Consider the following 17,724-nt stretch of genomic DNA (forward strand, 5'->3'; position numbering starts at 1 on the left):
AACTGATTGGTTAGAGATCCGGTTGAAGTGATTCCATTTAAACACCACACTGGTGACTGATAACTGCTAATATTATTACTCGCACCTAGACTAGTATTGTTAGTACTACTACTGCTTCTACTTTTTTGTAACTATACTTGTACTACTACATTGTCACAAAAACAGATGTGTGTGAGTGTTTAAGAGTTTATGTGAGTGGGCATGCGCCGTGGTGCACTGAATCCACACACCAACACACCGTGTCTCACACACACACACACACACACACACACACACACACACACACACACACACACACACACACACACAACCTTCACAAATTAAGGAGGACAACAATATGGAACTAATGTGTCCTCTGGGGAGCAGATGACTCATACAACCCCCAACACACACATACACACACACTTTAACCCTCCTTGTTTACCATGAGCACAGCAGCCCCTGGTCTGCTACATATTCTCTTGCACAGAATGTTAAATAACTTAGAGTAGCGCAGCCATCAGTGTGGATGCACCAACAAGCACAGGGTGCAGTAATGCTGGCCTGCTGCTGTAAAGGCTGTGCTCTCTAATTAGAAGCCTTCTCAATTACCATACAGCCATTATACGTGTGTGTGTGTGTGTGTGTGTGTGCATGCGTGCGTGCGTGTGTGTGTTGGCTACCTCCTACAGTAAAATGGCAATGAGAAAGAAAAACACAGGACACTGCGGCTTTGAACACATTGATGTCGCTTATGTGTAAGGGGTGTTTGTGCATGTGTGTGATTTTGTGCGAGTGGGTTTGTGTGGGCATGTTTATGCAAAGCAGTGGAGATGCACAGTATGTAGGGGTGAAATGACGTGTGTGTGGTTTTCCATCCACTTGCACAGTGTATTAGAGCCACTATAATTAGGGCTGCTTCACACTCAGACCTTGTGTTGCATTATTCATATAGCGCTCTTCTGCAAAGGTGTGGAGATGGTAAACATTTGGACAAATGGATCCAGGTGTAGATATCCAAGTAGGGAAATATCAAATGATGCAAATAAACATTACTCATGACAAAATAAATAAAGGACAAAAAGTCAGCCAGGTACTTTTCTGATCTACGTATAGCTCAGTAAGATGATTGGCTGCGTATGGATAGATAACCCCTACTACTAATAATGCTATTATATAGAGATGCACCAATAGACCGGTGACCGGAATTGGCCGGTTTTCACGTGCTCGGCCATGACCGGCGACCGCCAGGTCAGTCTGACATATGCCGATCTCATGCCGGTCAACGCTACAATTAACTGACAACATAAGTTACACGAGTTACAGTTCTCATGGACGCATGCACACACAGACGTGACAGCACGGTCTCTTTTTCCTTTCTCTCAACTTTTCCACCGTGTGTCGCGCGTACCCGCTCGCAGTGTGAAGCGCATGTCAGCGCTATTCTCGCACATGTAGGGAACCTTGTGAATTAACCTGCAGCTGTTTGGAAATTCTTCAGGGTGTGTGCAGAAGATAACAAGTTTGCAATATGCAACACCTGCAAGGAAAGAGTAGGGCGTGGAGGGACGACACCAAAAACCAAAATCACATTTTTTTAGTTGGATATTGAATGTGAAAGGAAGGAAATGGTTCTAACATTGCACTTTAGATGTGTGTGAATTTCCCACACCAGGAGTAATTTATATAGTTCTATTTTATAGTGATCCATTATCTGTTCAAAAATGTTTCTATGTTCTGTGCAAAATGTTCTGTTAAAGAAAAGATAGAAAATAAATATTTGTGTGTGCTGTAAAGTGGTTAGAACAAATGAAATCGGAATCGGCTAAAATCGGTATCGGCTGGCCTAACTCAAAGAAAATCGGAAATCGGAATCGGCCTAGAAAGTTGTAAACGGTGCATCTCTACTATTACATTATATACTACGACTACAATTACTTTTCTCTACGTGTGAGTCATGAAGAGGCTACAACTTGTATTTCACTGTGCAACCCTGTGTTTTAAAATGACAAATAAATGAACCTTGTAACCTTGTACAGTTTTAAAAATGGTTACTGCCATTATTACTACAGTCACTACTACTATTAATAGTACTACCACTATTACTGCAATCCACTTCTACTGCTAGTCATGGGAATTCTGGGATGTAAATATGGGGTCATGGGTCCCAAATGCTAGAAATTAGAAAATGAATTAGGTAGGATAAAAAAAATAAAAAGATTTTCAAAGACGTTACAGATGTACGGTGCTACGGTGGGTCAGGGTGGAGTGTGAGAAGTGCGCAGTACCTGAGCGGAGGTGCTGTTGAGCTTCTGCAGGCCGTTCTCCAGCCGCTCCATCTTGGTGGTGAGATCTTTGCTCCTGTGACCCAGCAGACTGCGATACAGCTTGATCTGCTCCAGGAAAGACTTGGGCGTGGTGTAGTTGTAGCGTCGCTCGTTTGCCAGGTACTCCTTGGAAGTCTGATTGACACTCATGTGGACGTACGCCATGAATTTACTGACTGACTCCTTCACCCGGGGCTGCAAGAGTTATAAATCACAGAACTGGTTACTTCACATTAATAAAAGATGACTGTCCAGATTTGGCTGGAAAGCAATATTTCCTGATGCTTGGGCTCCGGAATTTAATTTTCAGGGCTTCTGGTTTCGGCTTTTGAAATTAATATCACATTCTTTGTGTCGCGGAGCCTGACGTTTGAAATGATATTTTCGGAGAGTGAACATCATTTTTGTGGGTGGCTTCATCCCTGTGTGTATATTAACGTATGAGCTGTTCTCACTTCGATATTCTCCACCTCCTGGAGGAACTTGAAGCTGACCGACTCCAGCGCCACCTGCGGCCATTCGTGGAACCAGTCGATCGCTGTACAGTTCACCACGGCAGGGAACTTCCTGCTGCGGACCCTCAGTTTACTGCCCACAGGAGAGAAACACAGAGCCACCTGCAACACAAGCACACCCAGGTCAAAACTACTGATGCAGCAGCCGGATCACAGTCATGTTCTGGAGACACAGGCACACTGAAAGGCAGGGGAGTCCTGCTCTGATTAGTTCTTTATGGTCGAGTCAAATCAATTTTTATTCATATAGCCCAATATCACAAATCACAATTTGCCTCAGTGAGCTTTACAATCCGTACAGCATACGACACCCTCGATTCAGGGGAGGAAAAACTCCCCAAACAAATCCTTTAATGAGGAAGAAATAGGAAACTGTGAATTAATTATTTGCAGCTACATCATTAAGCAAATAAAGCCTCCAGCAAGCATGTGAATTAAAAGAGTGTTTTGAGCTGTGGGCTGCGTCAGACTGATTTTCACTGTTGGAGACTAACAGCTGGCTTGTTGAGAAGCTCAGCCAGATGCTCGATACCATTAGAAACAAACATGCAGAAGGCACACCCAAAGACACGACTGATGATAAGCGAGGAGCTGCAAACTTATCTTACATTTCCTGTGACAATGGCTTTACACACTGAAGCTGCCGTAAGGCCACAGCATTCTTTGTATTCAACCAGGGGGGCCTGGAGCAAAAATGAGCTGTGGGCCCCTAGAGGCACTGTGGAAAGGAACATTTTTCCTCGCCACTGTCGCACCAAATGCTTGCTATTGGGGGAAATTGTTAACCTGACTCCACCAGATGGATTGGTTCGCATTTGCTCGGCATATCCATCTGGGAACTTCCCGTTGGAGAACTTTTGGGAAGGGCCGAAAATACTGGTTAGCTGATTGGATCAATCATCTGTCTATCACCACCTATGTTGGTGATAGACGGGCCAAATCAACCAATCAGATCAACGATATATCAAACTCTTGCCGAAACCATTCGGGAGAAGAGCAAAAACATCTTTTCCTCCGAGAAAAGCCTCCAGTGCCGTTTTTTGCTCTTCTTTCAATGAAGGAATACTTTCTAATTCAGATAAAACTTGCGCTGATCTCATCCGTGGAAGCCGCCATGTTGTTTAGACTGAACAGTCACTTCTCGTAGCGTCACACCTAAACCTGCCTCAAAACCAACGCTGATTGGTCGGTCGTTTGGCGAACGGCTCCAAATGTTCTCTGTCTCAAGATGCCAGACTGATCTGCCAGTGGAAAACTGGAGCTCGTGAGATCAGGACGGTCTCACGAGGCTAGGAAATTGTTGGGTCTTTGTAAATTATAGAGTGTGGTCTAGACCTACTCTATCTGTAAAGGGTTCTGAGATAACTTCTGTTAGGATTTGACACTATCAATTAAACAGAATTGAAATTGGAACAGTATACAGACTATTTAATGTATATAGATACATGGACCACAATCCATAAGACAGACACGTCAATTTACACAGAATTTGAATCAGTGTTTTTGAGTCATTGTAGCTGTATCTATGCCTGCTGTATACAGAATGTATGGGTTTATCTTACACCCCAATACAACTATCCATCAAGTGCAATGCCCACAGCAGAATACGCACAGAATCTTAGTTTGTTCCCCACAGTAGTGCTATACTACCTGGCAGCAGGTTTGCCATGTATCAATTCATTTGTGGATATTTGAATAAAGGGAACATTCATTTGGGATTGTGCACCTTTTAACCACAATACCACCTGAGGTTCCCCAGATAATGTGGAACCCATTTTAAGGATTTAGGTCATAATATGCTACCAAATAAGTTTCCAAATAAATAAATCATCACAAACCAACACACATAAGGTGTGTGTTTTTACACTTCCTATCCAGTAATCATCTCGCAACCGCTTTAGAGTCCTTTAATGACAGCCAGGTTGGGACCACTGCTCCCAGGTCTGATTGTAATAGTGATTTAAATGTTTGGATCAGGATTTAAACCTGTGCTCACCGTGCACAGATAGTTCTGAATCAGATTACTGACATTACCCTGTCCATCCAGACAGCCAAATTGTTAGAAATCCACTCTTTACAAGTTCGTGCCCATGGGATTGCCTTCCCAATTTATTCCCTCTCCAACCTAGGGAGGCTTGAGCTGGGAGCGAGGCGGGGGGTGGAGGATGTGGGTGGTGGTGGTGCACACTGTAATAATGACAGGATGAACAACCCCCTGGAATCCCTCTCTCTCCAGGGGGAACAAGGCGGATACACGTTGATAAAATTATCTGCAGCTAAATGCCGGCTTTTCTGGTAATGCTGGTGAATTCTAATGTCGTCGACTGCCTCCGAAAGCAATCAAGTTCATCTGAAAATGTCAGCACCGAAACGTGTCGAGGGAAAGGCTCATCACAAAGCCAGATGTTTATCCAGGTATGATTTATTTTTTTTTTTGGAATGGTCAATTACAGTGTGAGGCGGCATGCTATTTATTAAGATCATATACAGGATCTGGAAGGAAAGCCAAGGATAACAACCTTTTCTGGATGATGAGTAGGTGAAATGCAGAACACACACAGCTTTTTGTACTTGTCTGACTATCTGACTGGTTCACCTTGAGCTGTCTGCGAACCCGGTCGATGAAGAACTTCCAGCAGTTCTCCCTTGTATCCATCAGTCCCGAGCCGCGGACCTCTGACCTCACACTGCCAATGACGTTCTCCACCTCGTCGTCTGGGAACAGGTCAGGAATCTCTCCTTGAATTAATGAAATCAGCCACGTTACCACTGGGAAGACCACTGAGATCGTGGGAAGCACTCATTGTGATTGGTTTCTGTTAGAGAGCTAAACTTGGGTGAGAACTCTCTAGAACTGACTTATATTCTAAGGATCTGAACTTATGCTACATTTACATTGCTACATTGCGTTTCCCCCTCATTCCCCCTGCTCTGGCGTTTCCCCCTCTCATTCCCCCTGCTCTAGTGTTTCCCCCTCTCATTCCCCCTGCTCTGGTGTTTCCCGCTCTCATTCCCCCTGCTCTGGCGTTTCCCCCTCTCATTCCCCCTGCTCTGGCGTTTTTCCCTCATTCCCCCTGCTCTGGTGTTTCCCCCTCTCATTCCCCCTGCTCTGGCGTTTCCCCCTCATTCCCCCTGCTCTGGCATTTCCCCCTCTCATTCCCCCTGCTCTGGGGTTTCCCCCTCTCATTCCCCCTGCTCTGGCATTTCTCCCTCATTCCCCCTGCTCTGGTGTTTCCCCCTCTCATTCCCTCTGCTCTGGCATTTCCCCCTCTCATTCCCCCTGCTCTGGGGTTTCCCCCTCTCATTCCCCCTGCTCTGGCGTTTCTCCCTCATTCCCCCTGCTCTGGTGTTTCCCCCTCTCATTCCCCCTGCTCTGGCGTTTCCCCCTCATTCCCCCTGCTCTGGCATTTCCCCCTCTCATTCCCACTGCTCTGGCGTTTCCCCTTCATTCCCCATGGTCTGGCATTTCCCCCTCTCATTCCCCCTGCTCTGGGGTTTCCCCCTCTCATTCCCCCTGCTCTGGCGTTTCTCCCTCATTCCCCCTGCTCTGGTGTTTCCCCCTCTCATTCCCCCTGCTCTGGCGTTTCCCCTTCATTCCCCATGCTCTGGCGTTTCTCCATCATTCCCCCTGCTCTGGTGTTTCCCCCTCTCATTCCCCCTGAACTGGCGTTTCCCCCTCATTCCCCCTGCTCTGGCATTTCCCCCTCTCATTCCCCCTGTTCTGGCGTTTCCCCTTCATTCCCCATGCTCTGGCATTTCCCCCTCTCATTCTCCCTGCTCTGGCGTTTCCGAGCCCCTAAACCGGAGATATTTGGAAACTCTTCTGATCCGTTTTGGTTTGGAATCTGCGGGGTTGTGTTGCAGTCTCAACGGCCGCAAACGGAGACCTTTGGCAACACCGACACTACAACTACCAGCAGTGGGCGGAGTCTCCACACTGCCTCCTGTTTATGCCCAGTATACCAGAATGTTGGTGAGATATGAGGTTTGGGCGTGTTAGTTTAAACAGAGATTAGTTCTTCTACTGGAGATAAACACACTTGGTGCACGGAGATCACTTTTGGCTCAAAACTTAACGCGTAAAAACCAAGACGTAGCGTTGTAAATGTAGCCTTTAAGACTCTTTTATCAAATCTATGTGTTAATAGAGGTGGTGGCAGCAGGAGTTCATACAGAGGGCTTGGGTGCAAATGCAAAGATCTGTTTCGAGTCACAGCAGAGAAAGGACTGTCGACATATATACACCACCTGAAACTATCTCGACTGATCTAAGTTCAGATGTGCTCTTTTTTTTTGCCCTAATGCCCCTCTGGTTGGCTACAGGCTGGATCTGGTGTAACATTAGGGCAAAAGATAAAACCGGACCTTTACTGTAACCTAGTCTGATAACCAGATTGATTAGTTATTCAGTCTGACAGTGTTCAGGTCAGCTGGTTTCTGTTTGGGAAGCAGTAGCTAACTGTCCCACTGACGTCATTTTCATTCGACACAGATGCTGCTGAGCTGCTGGCAGCAGTTCATTTAATCATTTTCACAACAATCAACGAAACATGCTGATTTAATAGATGATATTTCAACCTCTGGCACAGTAATTTCACAGTAATCACAGTATTGCCAATAATACTCTGAAAGTTGGTTGTTGGTTTAAACTGTAGTCAATGAGCACCTGGAAAAAGAATTGTAGATATGGGCAGCTATTCCTTACAACTGTGGGGGTAGGCGAGCTTGTGCTGCTGCCGGCGAGCTAATCTGCTGGCATGTTTACTGTGCTGACTACTATTGGCTTTGTGAGCGGTTATTAAAATGTTATCTTATAGTCAACACTGTACTTAATTTCTCTTATCATATTTTTTTAACATTTGAAATGTTTGCACTGATTACATCTGAACAACAGTGATACGTGCTGCTATTGAGGTGATGGAACGTAGACAGACAGCGGGTTCATAAACAAGTCACTTTGCTGTGGAGTTTTGACACTGTGTTCTGCACTTCTAGCATCAACTGTAACACGCAGTGTAACTGCAGGAGGAGTCATAGAGTCAACAAACTGACTCAGTAATGTCAGTTACAGCAATATCAATCTAAAATTAGCTAACATTAGCCACCACAAGCCACTGGTCATATCAGACCAGACTGCTGCAGCAAACTCCCGAATGTACTGAACTGAGGAAGTATTTTATTTATTTTTATTTATAAGGGGGAGATTGGATTCTTTTTTTCCTTTTAGAAGTACATGCTCTTGCTTTATATATTCAGATTTTAAATTGAAAGTAGTGTGCCAAAGTTGTTGTTTATCTGTTGGTTTAGGCCATCATTTCCAGTGCTATAGAAAAATGATATGTACATTCATTTGTGCATACTAACTGCCAAACTATTGTACTGCCAACATTAGTATATTGAGAATAGCTCTATATTCATTTACATGGTGCTATGTATGGCAGCCTTCAAATGTCAGGTATAAATCTGGATGTGAATCCAGCCTTGCTTGCAATTCTTCACAATGATGTGTTGTAGTTGATAGGTGATGCTGCAGAAATGGCACCACAGTGATTTGTGGCCGTGGCAAAGCAAAAACATTTCTCTCTTCGCAAAAAAACATGACACACAGTAATTAGGGAATCCGGCTGTTACCCGATGCCAACAGATCGTTGACCAGAACGAGGAACTTCTCGTCTGCCACTTGGGCGTCAGTCATTAGGAACACGGTGCCAATATTCTTCACGCCAGCTTTGATATAGAGGGATGCCAGGTCACTCTGGGTGACAGGGAGAGAGAAAGACATGGAGTGGGAGAGAGACACACATAATGAGATTGGGCTGTTATTTTGCCTTGACGCCTGAGTCACTTTGTGGATTACCAGGACAGGTATTTCACTCAAATACACCTCTGTGTTTACATTGAAATCTTTTAATACTTCATATGTGACTAATTAAGCTGTTCAGATGGATGCTTTTTTTTTGCAGTGTGGTATATCTTTGCAATGTAATCCCCCTCAAACCTTGAGGTCGGCGATACTGTATCCTTTTCTCAAGGTGATCTGGAAAACCTCCAGATTGGAGATGAAGGCGGCCAGTCGGGTCAGACTCTGCTTGCCGCTGCCGCCCACTCCGACCAGCAGCGCATTCCCCCGCGGAGACTCCAGGATTCGGTTTATACGGCAGCTACATATGGAGGTGAAGACAGTCGGGGGAGGGAAAGATGGAAGGGTGAGATACCGTTAAAAAAAAAGGAAGGGGGAGGCAAGCCATTTAAAGACAAGCTCTGACTCATCAGACAAACAAACACAGGTAGTTTGTGTCTCCTCTCTCTGCCTTTATACCGCCTGTCATCACCATCTTCACCACTCAGATGTACCAGCACCAAATGTATCAAAGATCACTGTGCTCCGGAGACTCTTTGTGCCTTCAGTAAAACACGATGAATGGTCCTCTTGTGTCCATTTTTAAAATGAATTGCCTCCATTTCATTTGTGTTGCTTCATTTGAGGTTGTTGCCAAATGCAATACAACACACTTCAGCTGACACAACTGCTGTCACTACTTACGTCCTAACGTGTACAGTCACGCGCCTCAACTTTCCCTGACACTTCAACTGTCCAATGGGTGACATGGCTGCTGCTATGTCCTCTATTTTTACAGTCTATGGTTCAACCACTTAGTTAGGTTTGGGAAAAGATCGTGGGTGGGGTTAAAAGATGTACGTTTAGTGACACACAAGACAAGAACAGGACATGAACCATCAGTCAATATAGCACAGAATATAAAATATCATAAAATACAGCAAATACTGTATGTTTTTGGTGTGCAATATTTGCAAATCAAGTCCAACGGAGACAACGAAGAGAGAGAGTGTGCCTGACACTGAGAATGGGATTTATTATACACAGTGGTAAATGAGTGATTTTGGACCAAACTAGGAAGGATGCATGGTACGACTCGACTCAGTTTGACTCACTTTTGCTGCCATTACTTTGATTTCCCACTGGAGATAGTATCGCCTCAGTGTAGGCGGGATTCTCAGCTGATCGTCAACGTCTCAATGTGTACAGTCACACGCCTCAACTTTCCCTAACACTTCAACTGACACTTTGTTTCTTACACTTCAGCTGCTTTTATCTCTGACACTTCGGCTGATTTTATCTCTTACGGTACAGATCCATTTGTCTGACACGACTGAAGCGTGGTGTCGCAACGTCATACACCCATGGTTGATGCTCCACGCCCTTGACCGGCAGCTGATTGGACGAACGCCTGACGTGGGTTTAGCTTCTCGAGAATTTCAACAGACTGTCATGGTGGCTCGTTGAGAATACGATCTCGTATTTTACGAAAATAGTTCACCGAAACGTGTTTCTGAAAACATTTTAAGCGAGAAATAGGCCATGCAGTTGCTGAATCTGTCTTTATTTCAGATCGACAAAGGTCAGTTTAAAAGATTTTCGTCTACTTCTACTGGATAGTCGCGTCGCGTTCAACAGATTAATTTGCATAAAGATGGGCATCAGCCAGCTTTTGGACGCGCAGCGTTTTTTCAAATGCAGCGCCGCCTTCCCGGAATGCTTTGCGTGCACGTTGAAGTCGCTTGACGTCACCCATAGGAATAGAGTGGAGCGCGGCGCGACAGAAGCGTCGCACGGTCAAATGGATCTCTACTGTTACACTTGAACTGCTTTCATCGCTTACGCTTCAGCTTACACTTTAGCGTACACGTCAGTCAGAGGGAGTTTGTGTTGAGTTTGCTTCAATGTTCAAATAGCTTCAATGTTAAGTGATAAAGAATAAATGATAATATCAGTGTGCACAAGGGTTGCTTTTCCAATTTATGGGCAATTTAAAGAAAAAAGTAGATGTTAGAGGGGTTAATAGTTTGTTTTGTTTTGTTTTAAACATTTTTAGACTGAAGCACATCGAACCTGTCCTCTACATTTGTGTTAGCCGTCATGATGCATGCTGGATTACTTTGAACAGATTTGCTTGTCTTTTGACAGTCTGTAAAATAGAACTGTAAATCCTTGACAGACAATAAAGAAAGTGACAAAAAACACACTTTTTCTTTACTACTTTCTTTACTCCCCCCCACACAGTCCCTGGGGGTTCCAAAAGTTGCACTCACATGTGAGCCATGGCGTCCTCAAATAGCACTAGGTTTAGTGTGGCGTTGACCTCATTGTAGCTGTCCAGCACCTCCAGCAGGGTTTTATTCAGGCTGCTCCAGGACTCGGCAGCCATGTACCTGGCCTCCCCCAGCCCACGGGCAAAGTGGCAGAACAGGTTCATCTCCCTGGTCTGCTCCAGAGTCTCCTCCATGTCCTCAGGGAGGGACGCACACACGCATATTGCAGTGGTAAACATACAGACCTACACACACTACCCCTGTCCGCATAGCATTATTTTTTAGTGGAATTCTTTGCCTTTAAATTGTTTGAAATGGTCTTCACAGCATTTTAAAAGAGTCCTGAAAGTAAACTTATTTTAACCAACCAATATCTTCCTTTAAATACATTTAAAGGCCTATCATGATTATTGCTTGTTTTTTTCTTTTTCTATGTGCATTTATTTTCTCCTTTGTCTTTCTTGGTGAAGACTTGGCCATGTCACATGAAGCTATACCCTTAGTCTGCTAATGATGCTGTTTGTGTAGACTTGCATGTAATATGAATCAGCGTTATTGATGTGTGTGTAAAATTATTGATGGATACATCCAGGTTGTGTATATTACACAGACGTGATTATTTCCTGTAATATGCTGCCTGGAGATTGCCACTTTTCAAGCCCCTGGAGGGTTTTTAGGCAATTCTCCTTCACATTCCCTTGCAAATCATATATTGTATCTTTTTATTATACGTGTAAATAAAGAAACAAAACAAAGAAGTCAGGAACACAGCTAAATATCACAGCTGTGCAGAGGGTGACCTAGTTCATTTTCTCCCTTAGATAAGAAAATAAACTTTATTGTCAACACAACAAAGTTACGATACAATCACTCTGGCAACTGTTGGGCCCCGAATATTTCACTGGAGAGATTGTGTATGTCTCTTAGTTAAAAATTCACATCTATATTGTGTTCCGGTGCAGTCTTCATTGTCATAGTATCAAGTGCACTTCCTCACAGTTCCACAGTATCTAAAGGCTTTCTTGTTTGCATGTAAAAATAGCAGAAAGCGTGCTGCATATTGCTCTGTGGCACAGGGGCAAAGTGTCCTAAGTTTACAGAAGGTGCAAACACTGAATAATATATTCTGGAGTGGTGAGCATTATTCTATCTCCCTCTCTGTGTGTGGGTGTGTGTACACATATACATGTCAGGCTCTTCATTGTGGCATGCCATAGAGCCAGTAGAGAGGTAGTGAGGGGAGCAGTGGACAGAAAACCATTAAAATGTTTTCCAATTTGCCGGGCTGACAGCGCAGACCCTGACAGCCAGACCCCATACCACACTGATTAATATTCTCTTCAACCCTCTACTTGCCCCCAGCATTCCTTTTTCTCCTCTCCTCTTTCTCCTCGCTGTGTTGGCCACTGATGTCCAGGTCCAGACACAAAGCAGGCAGCCTAATGATTTCCCCCTCCTCCCCCACATCCTCCAGCCTCCCCCCTTTTTTCTTCCTCTGCTGAACTTTGTAAAACTCTCACCTCGTAGAACTTTTTCACTGTGTCCGCCTGCAGCTTATCAAATGCCTGGAAGTCCTGCTCCTCCAGCAGCTTGTCTCTGTAGACCCGGTTGGACTCGTGCAGATAGATTTTTAGCAGGTCTGGAGGGGCTTTCAGACACTCTGCGGTACAGAAGAGAATGCCCTGGGCGGAGAGGGGAGAGATGAAGGTTTGGAGTTTGATTCCAGAGGCTGATTTGGCTCATTTACACCGCAACAAGGAGGTAAACACAGCTCAGTCACTGTGGGTAAATCAATGGCTATTAAGTGAACTAGATGTTAGTAGGTGTGCCAAAGAAACTCAAAAAATAATGGCCCCGTTGCAACTATAAACAACACTGACTTAGCTGCCTCATCCTCCCCAGCTCCACCCTCTCGTCACATCTGTTGTTTTTTGCATTTCTCTCTTTTTTGGTTTGTTCCGTTCTTTCTAACTTAACTTTAGTTAATATGTATACATATAGCTTTGTGCTACATGGATGTATTGTATGCAATTTCACTTGCCTTTCTCCAATGTATATTTTCTATTGATGTATCTATCCATTGCTGCGGTACTGTCTGTATTCTGTTTGCAGAAATATGGAAAAATAAAGTTAAAAAAAACGCCGTGACATCTGGTTTCAAAAAACAAGATGGTGACACTCGAGGCTTCAAAACAGCAGCCCACAAACCAATGGGTGACATCACTGCTGCTATGTCCTCTAGTTTTCAACCATGGTTCAACCACTTAGTTAGGTTCAGGAAAAGATTGTGGGCGGGGTTAAAAGATGTACGTTTAGTGACACACAAGACAAAAACAGGACATGAACCGTCAGTCAATATAGCACAGAATATAAAATATCATAAAATACCGCAAATCAAGTCCAACGGAGACAACAAAGAGAGTGCCTGACACTGAGAATGGGATTTATTATACAGAGTAGGAAATGACCAAACTAATGCTAAATTTCGGAAGGCTGCATGGTATGACTCAACTCAGTTTGACTCATTTTTGCTGCCATTACTTTTTTTCCACTGGAGATAGTACCGCCTCAGTGTAGGCGGGATTCTCGGCTGATCGCCATAGCGATGGCACATGAAGCTGCCGTGACATCATCTTCAACACGACACAAACACAGTGTGTTCTCTCTCTGGATCCTTTCATCGGCAGAGGAACGTCTGCACTTCCTCAATTGACCACAGCATGGTTTTAAGACATTTGTAAAATCTGGATTGAGTGACTAAAAATAATTGGTGGTGGCTATTGACGGCTATAATAAGAATATAATAAAATCTGTAATGTATTTTTATAGTGCCTTTCAAGGACCCAAGGCCACTTTACATGAAGGCAAAACAATGAACACACAAATAGAACGAAACACGAAAAACCGGATTTAACCGAGTCTGTAGGCTGTGGTGAACAGGTGGGTTTGAGGAGTTATTTGAATACGTCCAGGGATGTGGCATTACAGATTTCTCCCAGAGAGAGTTCCAGATGTTGGGGGCTGCCACACTGAAGGCTGGTGTGGGGAGTGGTTAGCAGACCTGTGTCCGCTATAATGCTCATATATATATATGATCATAAATGGTAGTTGAATTGGGCCGGGGCTGTCCGGGGCTTGTAGCTGTAGAGGACATAGTCCTAAATGAGTTGAAGAAAGAACTTGCAAACATCAAAACTTTTTTTCTGCCAATGGATTTCCTTAAAAGCTCCCGAGCAGATCAGTGAGCTTATTCTAGGTGGGGGTAATGCACCTTAACTTGTCTGAGAATAAATAGTGTTTTTCTGTTTGTAATTTATACTTCTCTCCATCCTTAAAAAAACCAAAATGAAAAGAGAGAATGATGACAATGAGCAGATGAGTGTTTAGTGGATGATAGATGATTAATGTGTCTCTAGAGCAGGCCTGTGTGACGTGTCGGCTTTCCCACAGGGCCATTCATTATGCAGTCAGGCAGAACTCTGCACTATCTGGGTGCCTCACATAACAGGTGCCGTATAGGATGAGGAAGGGGACAAAGAGGCGCCTGGGCACTGTTTGTTCCCCTATGCGCACTGTCACCCAGGAGGCAGAGGCAGAGGTAAGCAGATGTTGTGTGCTTCCAGCCCCAGAAGTTATTCCAATCAACAGAACCATCTCTGGGGGTAAAGCCAGCTGAATCTGATCCGCCTTCATATCTGAGCTAAATCCACTGTGTAATGGTGCAGATGGGTGGTGTGCCTGTGTGTGTGAATATTTGCATGGTTGTGCGTATTGAAGATTCGAACTGAGCCAGAATTATCGCTACTCTAAATGTTTTCCAGAGTATGTGTGAATGATCTGTGTCTTTCTCCTCCATTTCATTGCTTGGTGTCAATCATGACATCCCACATTTATTGTGTACAAAACAAAATACCATATGGCAACTTGATATAAGAGTCGACTCGCAGGCTTAGCTGTTCGTTGTACCAATCAAACAGCACAGCGCTGACAAACTGAGAAGGAGAGAGAACTTTGTTTTCCTTCTCTCCAGCCGAGTTTGGCAGACTATCTCATCCTCTGTGTCCTGATCTTTCATTGCTTTGTTCAACTCAGAGGAGAGCGATTAGAGAGTTGTGGGTGTCGGCATGTATCCGTCTGTCTGTCTGTGGGGCCGTCTGCAGCGGGCGAGCTTCCCTCATACCCTGACAGATGCTCTGAGCCCCAAACAATGCTTCCCCTGCTAACAAATGCACCCAGCTGACTATCCATGGAACATCATACAGGCATATTGTTTAGTCAGTACAGTCAGAGTCTCTCGGCATCACAGGTCTCATGTACTGTCTTTCTTTCTTTCTCTTTCCCTTGTCTCTGTCCTCCTTTTCACTACGTCCATCTTTCTCCCATCTCCTCCTACGCCTCTTGAGCTTCGAGGAGCTCATTTAGGCTGACATGGGGAAGACAGGCCCTCGGATATGCCCGCTGGTCATGGCAGAGAATGAACATTAGCAAACAGAGCTCTTTGACAATGCTCTCGGTTGGATGCCAAACTGTTTGTCTTGCCCTATAAGTGGAATTTGGGTACTATACTTAAGTTATAGTATGTCTAATTTAACATCCAAAGGGCATCATAATGATCCCATTGGTGGAGAAGGTAGAGAGACAGAGTATGGAGGAGAAAGACAGAGTACTGCAACAAAGTAAGTGGTAAGAGACAAAGTAGAGAAAGTAGTGGAGAAAAAAAGCTGGGCATTAGCTCCATCTTACTATCCAACACAAACCTAGAAGAGAGAATTTTGTCAGCAAATAACAGCAACAATACTCTCTTAAAGATGCAACCTTGAGGGTTGTCTGGACCCGCTCCTTGTGTCACATTTAAAAATACCTTTACAAGGTGTGTTGCAAGCTCACACAGAGTCTCTGAGCTCAGTTTCCTGGCATTAGAGTTGATTATAATGAGACGGTTGTCTTTGGCTACTTCTCCAAGTTCCAAAGTTTAAAAAAATTAAGTGAATCACAAAAAAGTCCCCCAATTATTTCTGCTGAGGCAAAACATCTGATAATTCAAAGCCAGAAAACACTGAGTGACAACTTTTTAGGCCTCATGCTTGAAATTAGCAGAAGCGTTTGTACTGTCTCGCCACTTCTGAAGGTGCAAAGCACAGAGGTACGCTGGGGGAATTACAGCTGAGGCAGAGCTGTGAACTGAAGATGGTAGGCAGAAAAACTTCAAACAAGCACCAGGAGTCCCTTTCTGGCTTTCTTTGTATTCTCTCTCTGGCTGGAGAGAGGAGCAGCGAGAAAGCTTTGACAATGTTTCCTCTCTGTGGTCTTCGGATGTCCAGTCAAGCTGTGCAGAGCCCGAAGAAAAACAAAGAATGAACGGCCTTTTGAAATGCTGGCTTCAAAGTTTTACGGTGCAGCAAAACTTCCTGTTGCTTCATGGCAGTGATGTGTGTGATCAAGGGTCAGAAAGGTAAGTCTCTGGGTCATCAGGGCTTAAGCTTTGGGATGGTAATTATGCTTCATCTCAAATTGCAGATGGCTCAAATCTGGATCAACTTATTACAATGGCTAAAACCCAGAAGTCATACAGGAAATATTAATATTCTAACATACTTCAAGATGCAGTGAAATGGCATCAGTAAGGCCTCTATAAGCTTAAAACAGTGGTGGTCTGACGGCATAAGGCTACATCCACACTAATACATTTTTGTTTTAAAATGATAAACGTTTACTATGTTTCCTGCCGCTCACACTACTCCGACGTTTCTGAGCCCCTAAAATGGAGAAAACTCTGCTGACCACGTTTTAGTTTGAAAACTCCAGGGTTGCGTTTTAGTCTGGACGGGCAGAAACAGAGACTTTTGAAAACAATCAAGTAGACACCCACGTTTGCTCCCTGACTGGGTTTTATCAGTCAAGACGTGTGCTTCCCTGATTCGTCACGCCCATCATGTGACCCTTTTACAGAAGAAAGTCAACACGGATAACAAATATGACCTCGTTGTCGATGCTAGCAGCTCTCATGCAGGTAAATTCTGCATGTTATAAAGCTACTACTGCCTACATGTGCAGGATGCAAGCTATTATTTGAGCGATTTGCAACAATACCCGTGTCCAGGGCGTTATCAGCCTTACACCGTGTTTACACCGACACGCGCATGCCCAGTGTACGAGAATGGTCCGGCTTCTTAGTATGGACGGAGATTAGTTCTGAAGAGGTGCAAACTGTGTGAAAGCCCCCCTAACTTTGGGGTTTAGTTCTGATTGTCTTTCTGTTGTCACTCTCGGCCTCCACATTTGGCACATCTCTCTTTGCTTTCAACCTACTATGACCAACTGCTTTTGCATTACTAATATTAATTCGATCCATTGTAATTTAAAAAATATTAATTAGTGCAGCTTTAAAAAGGTGAATATGAAATAGCACATTACTACACGCATGTGTTTTATACATTGTGTTGTAGTATAGTAAAAACTCGGAGCTGCCTTTCTAAACTCCTAGATGGAATTATGAAATGTGAAGTTCTTCTAGCTCAGTGGCTTAAAGCATTAATTATACAACAGACTGAGTTAAATGAGAGAGCCTGCCCTCCATGAAACCGTGGAGGATTTTGACAGAAATATTGCCCCCAAAGCTTCTCCCCTGACAGCCTTTGCGCTCTGATATTATATTCATTTAAATACATTAAATCATCACTAACACCCGTGGAAGTACAAATCCATTATATTTTCTGTTACACTTATTTCAGATTTATTTCTAGCTTTCAGACCAAGCTCTTAAATCAATAATAATTTAGATGAGAAATTAG

The 17,724-nt window shown here is 44.0% G+C and overlaps 1 protein-coding gene across 1 annotated transcript in view; it reads right to left on the reverse strand.

Moving 5' to 3' along the window:
* The window catches only part of dnah9 (dynein, axonemal, heavy chain 9), a 162,337-nt gene that overhangs the window by 54,946 nt on the left and 89,667 nt on the right, over positions 1-17,724 (reverse strand). Inside the window, exons 48-54 of the mRNA XM_031323915.2 lie at positions 12,454-12,615; positions 10,934-11,130; positions 8,820-8,982; positions 8,453-8,576; positions 5,418-5,560; positions 2,762-2,923; positions 2,268-2,501 (exon numbers count right to left, since the gene is read on the reverse strand). Coding sequence (XP_031179775.2) covers positions 2,268-2,501; positions 2,762-2,923; positions 5,418-5,560; positions 8,453-8,576; positions 8,820-8,982; positions 10,934-11,130; positions 12,454-12,615 — 1,185 coding nt within the window. The remainder of the gene's footprint in view (positions 1-2,267; positions 2,502-2,761; positions 2,924-5,417; positions 5,561-8,452; positions 8,577-8,819; positions 8,983-10,933; positions 11,131-12,453; positions 12,616-17,724) is intronic.

This window comes from Sander lucioperca, chromosome 5 (assembly GCF_008315115.2).
Source record: "Sander lucioperca isolate FBNREF2018 chromosome 5, SLUC_FBN_1.2, whole genome shotgun sequence".
Lineage (NCBI taxonomy): Eukaryota > Metazoa > Chordata > Actinopteri > Perciformes > Percidae > Sander > Sander lucioperca.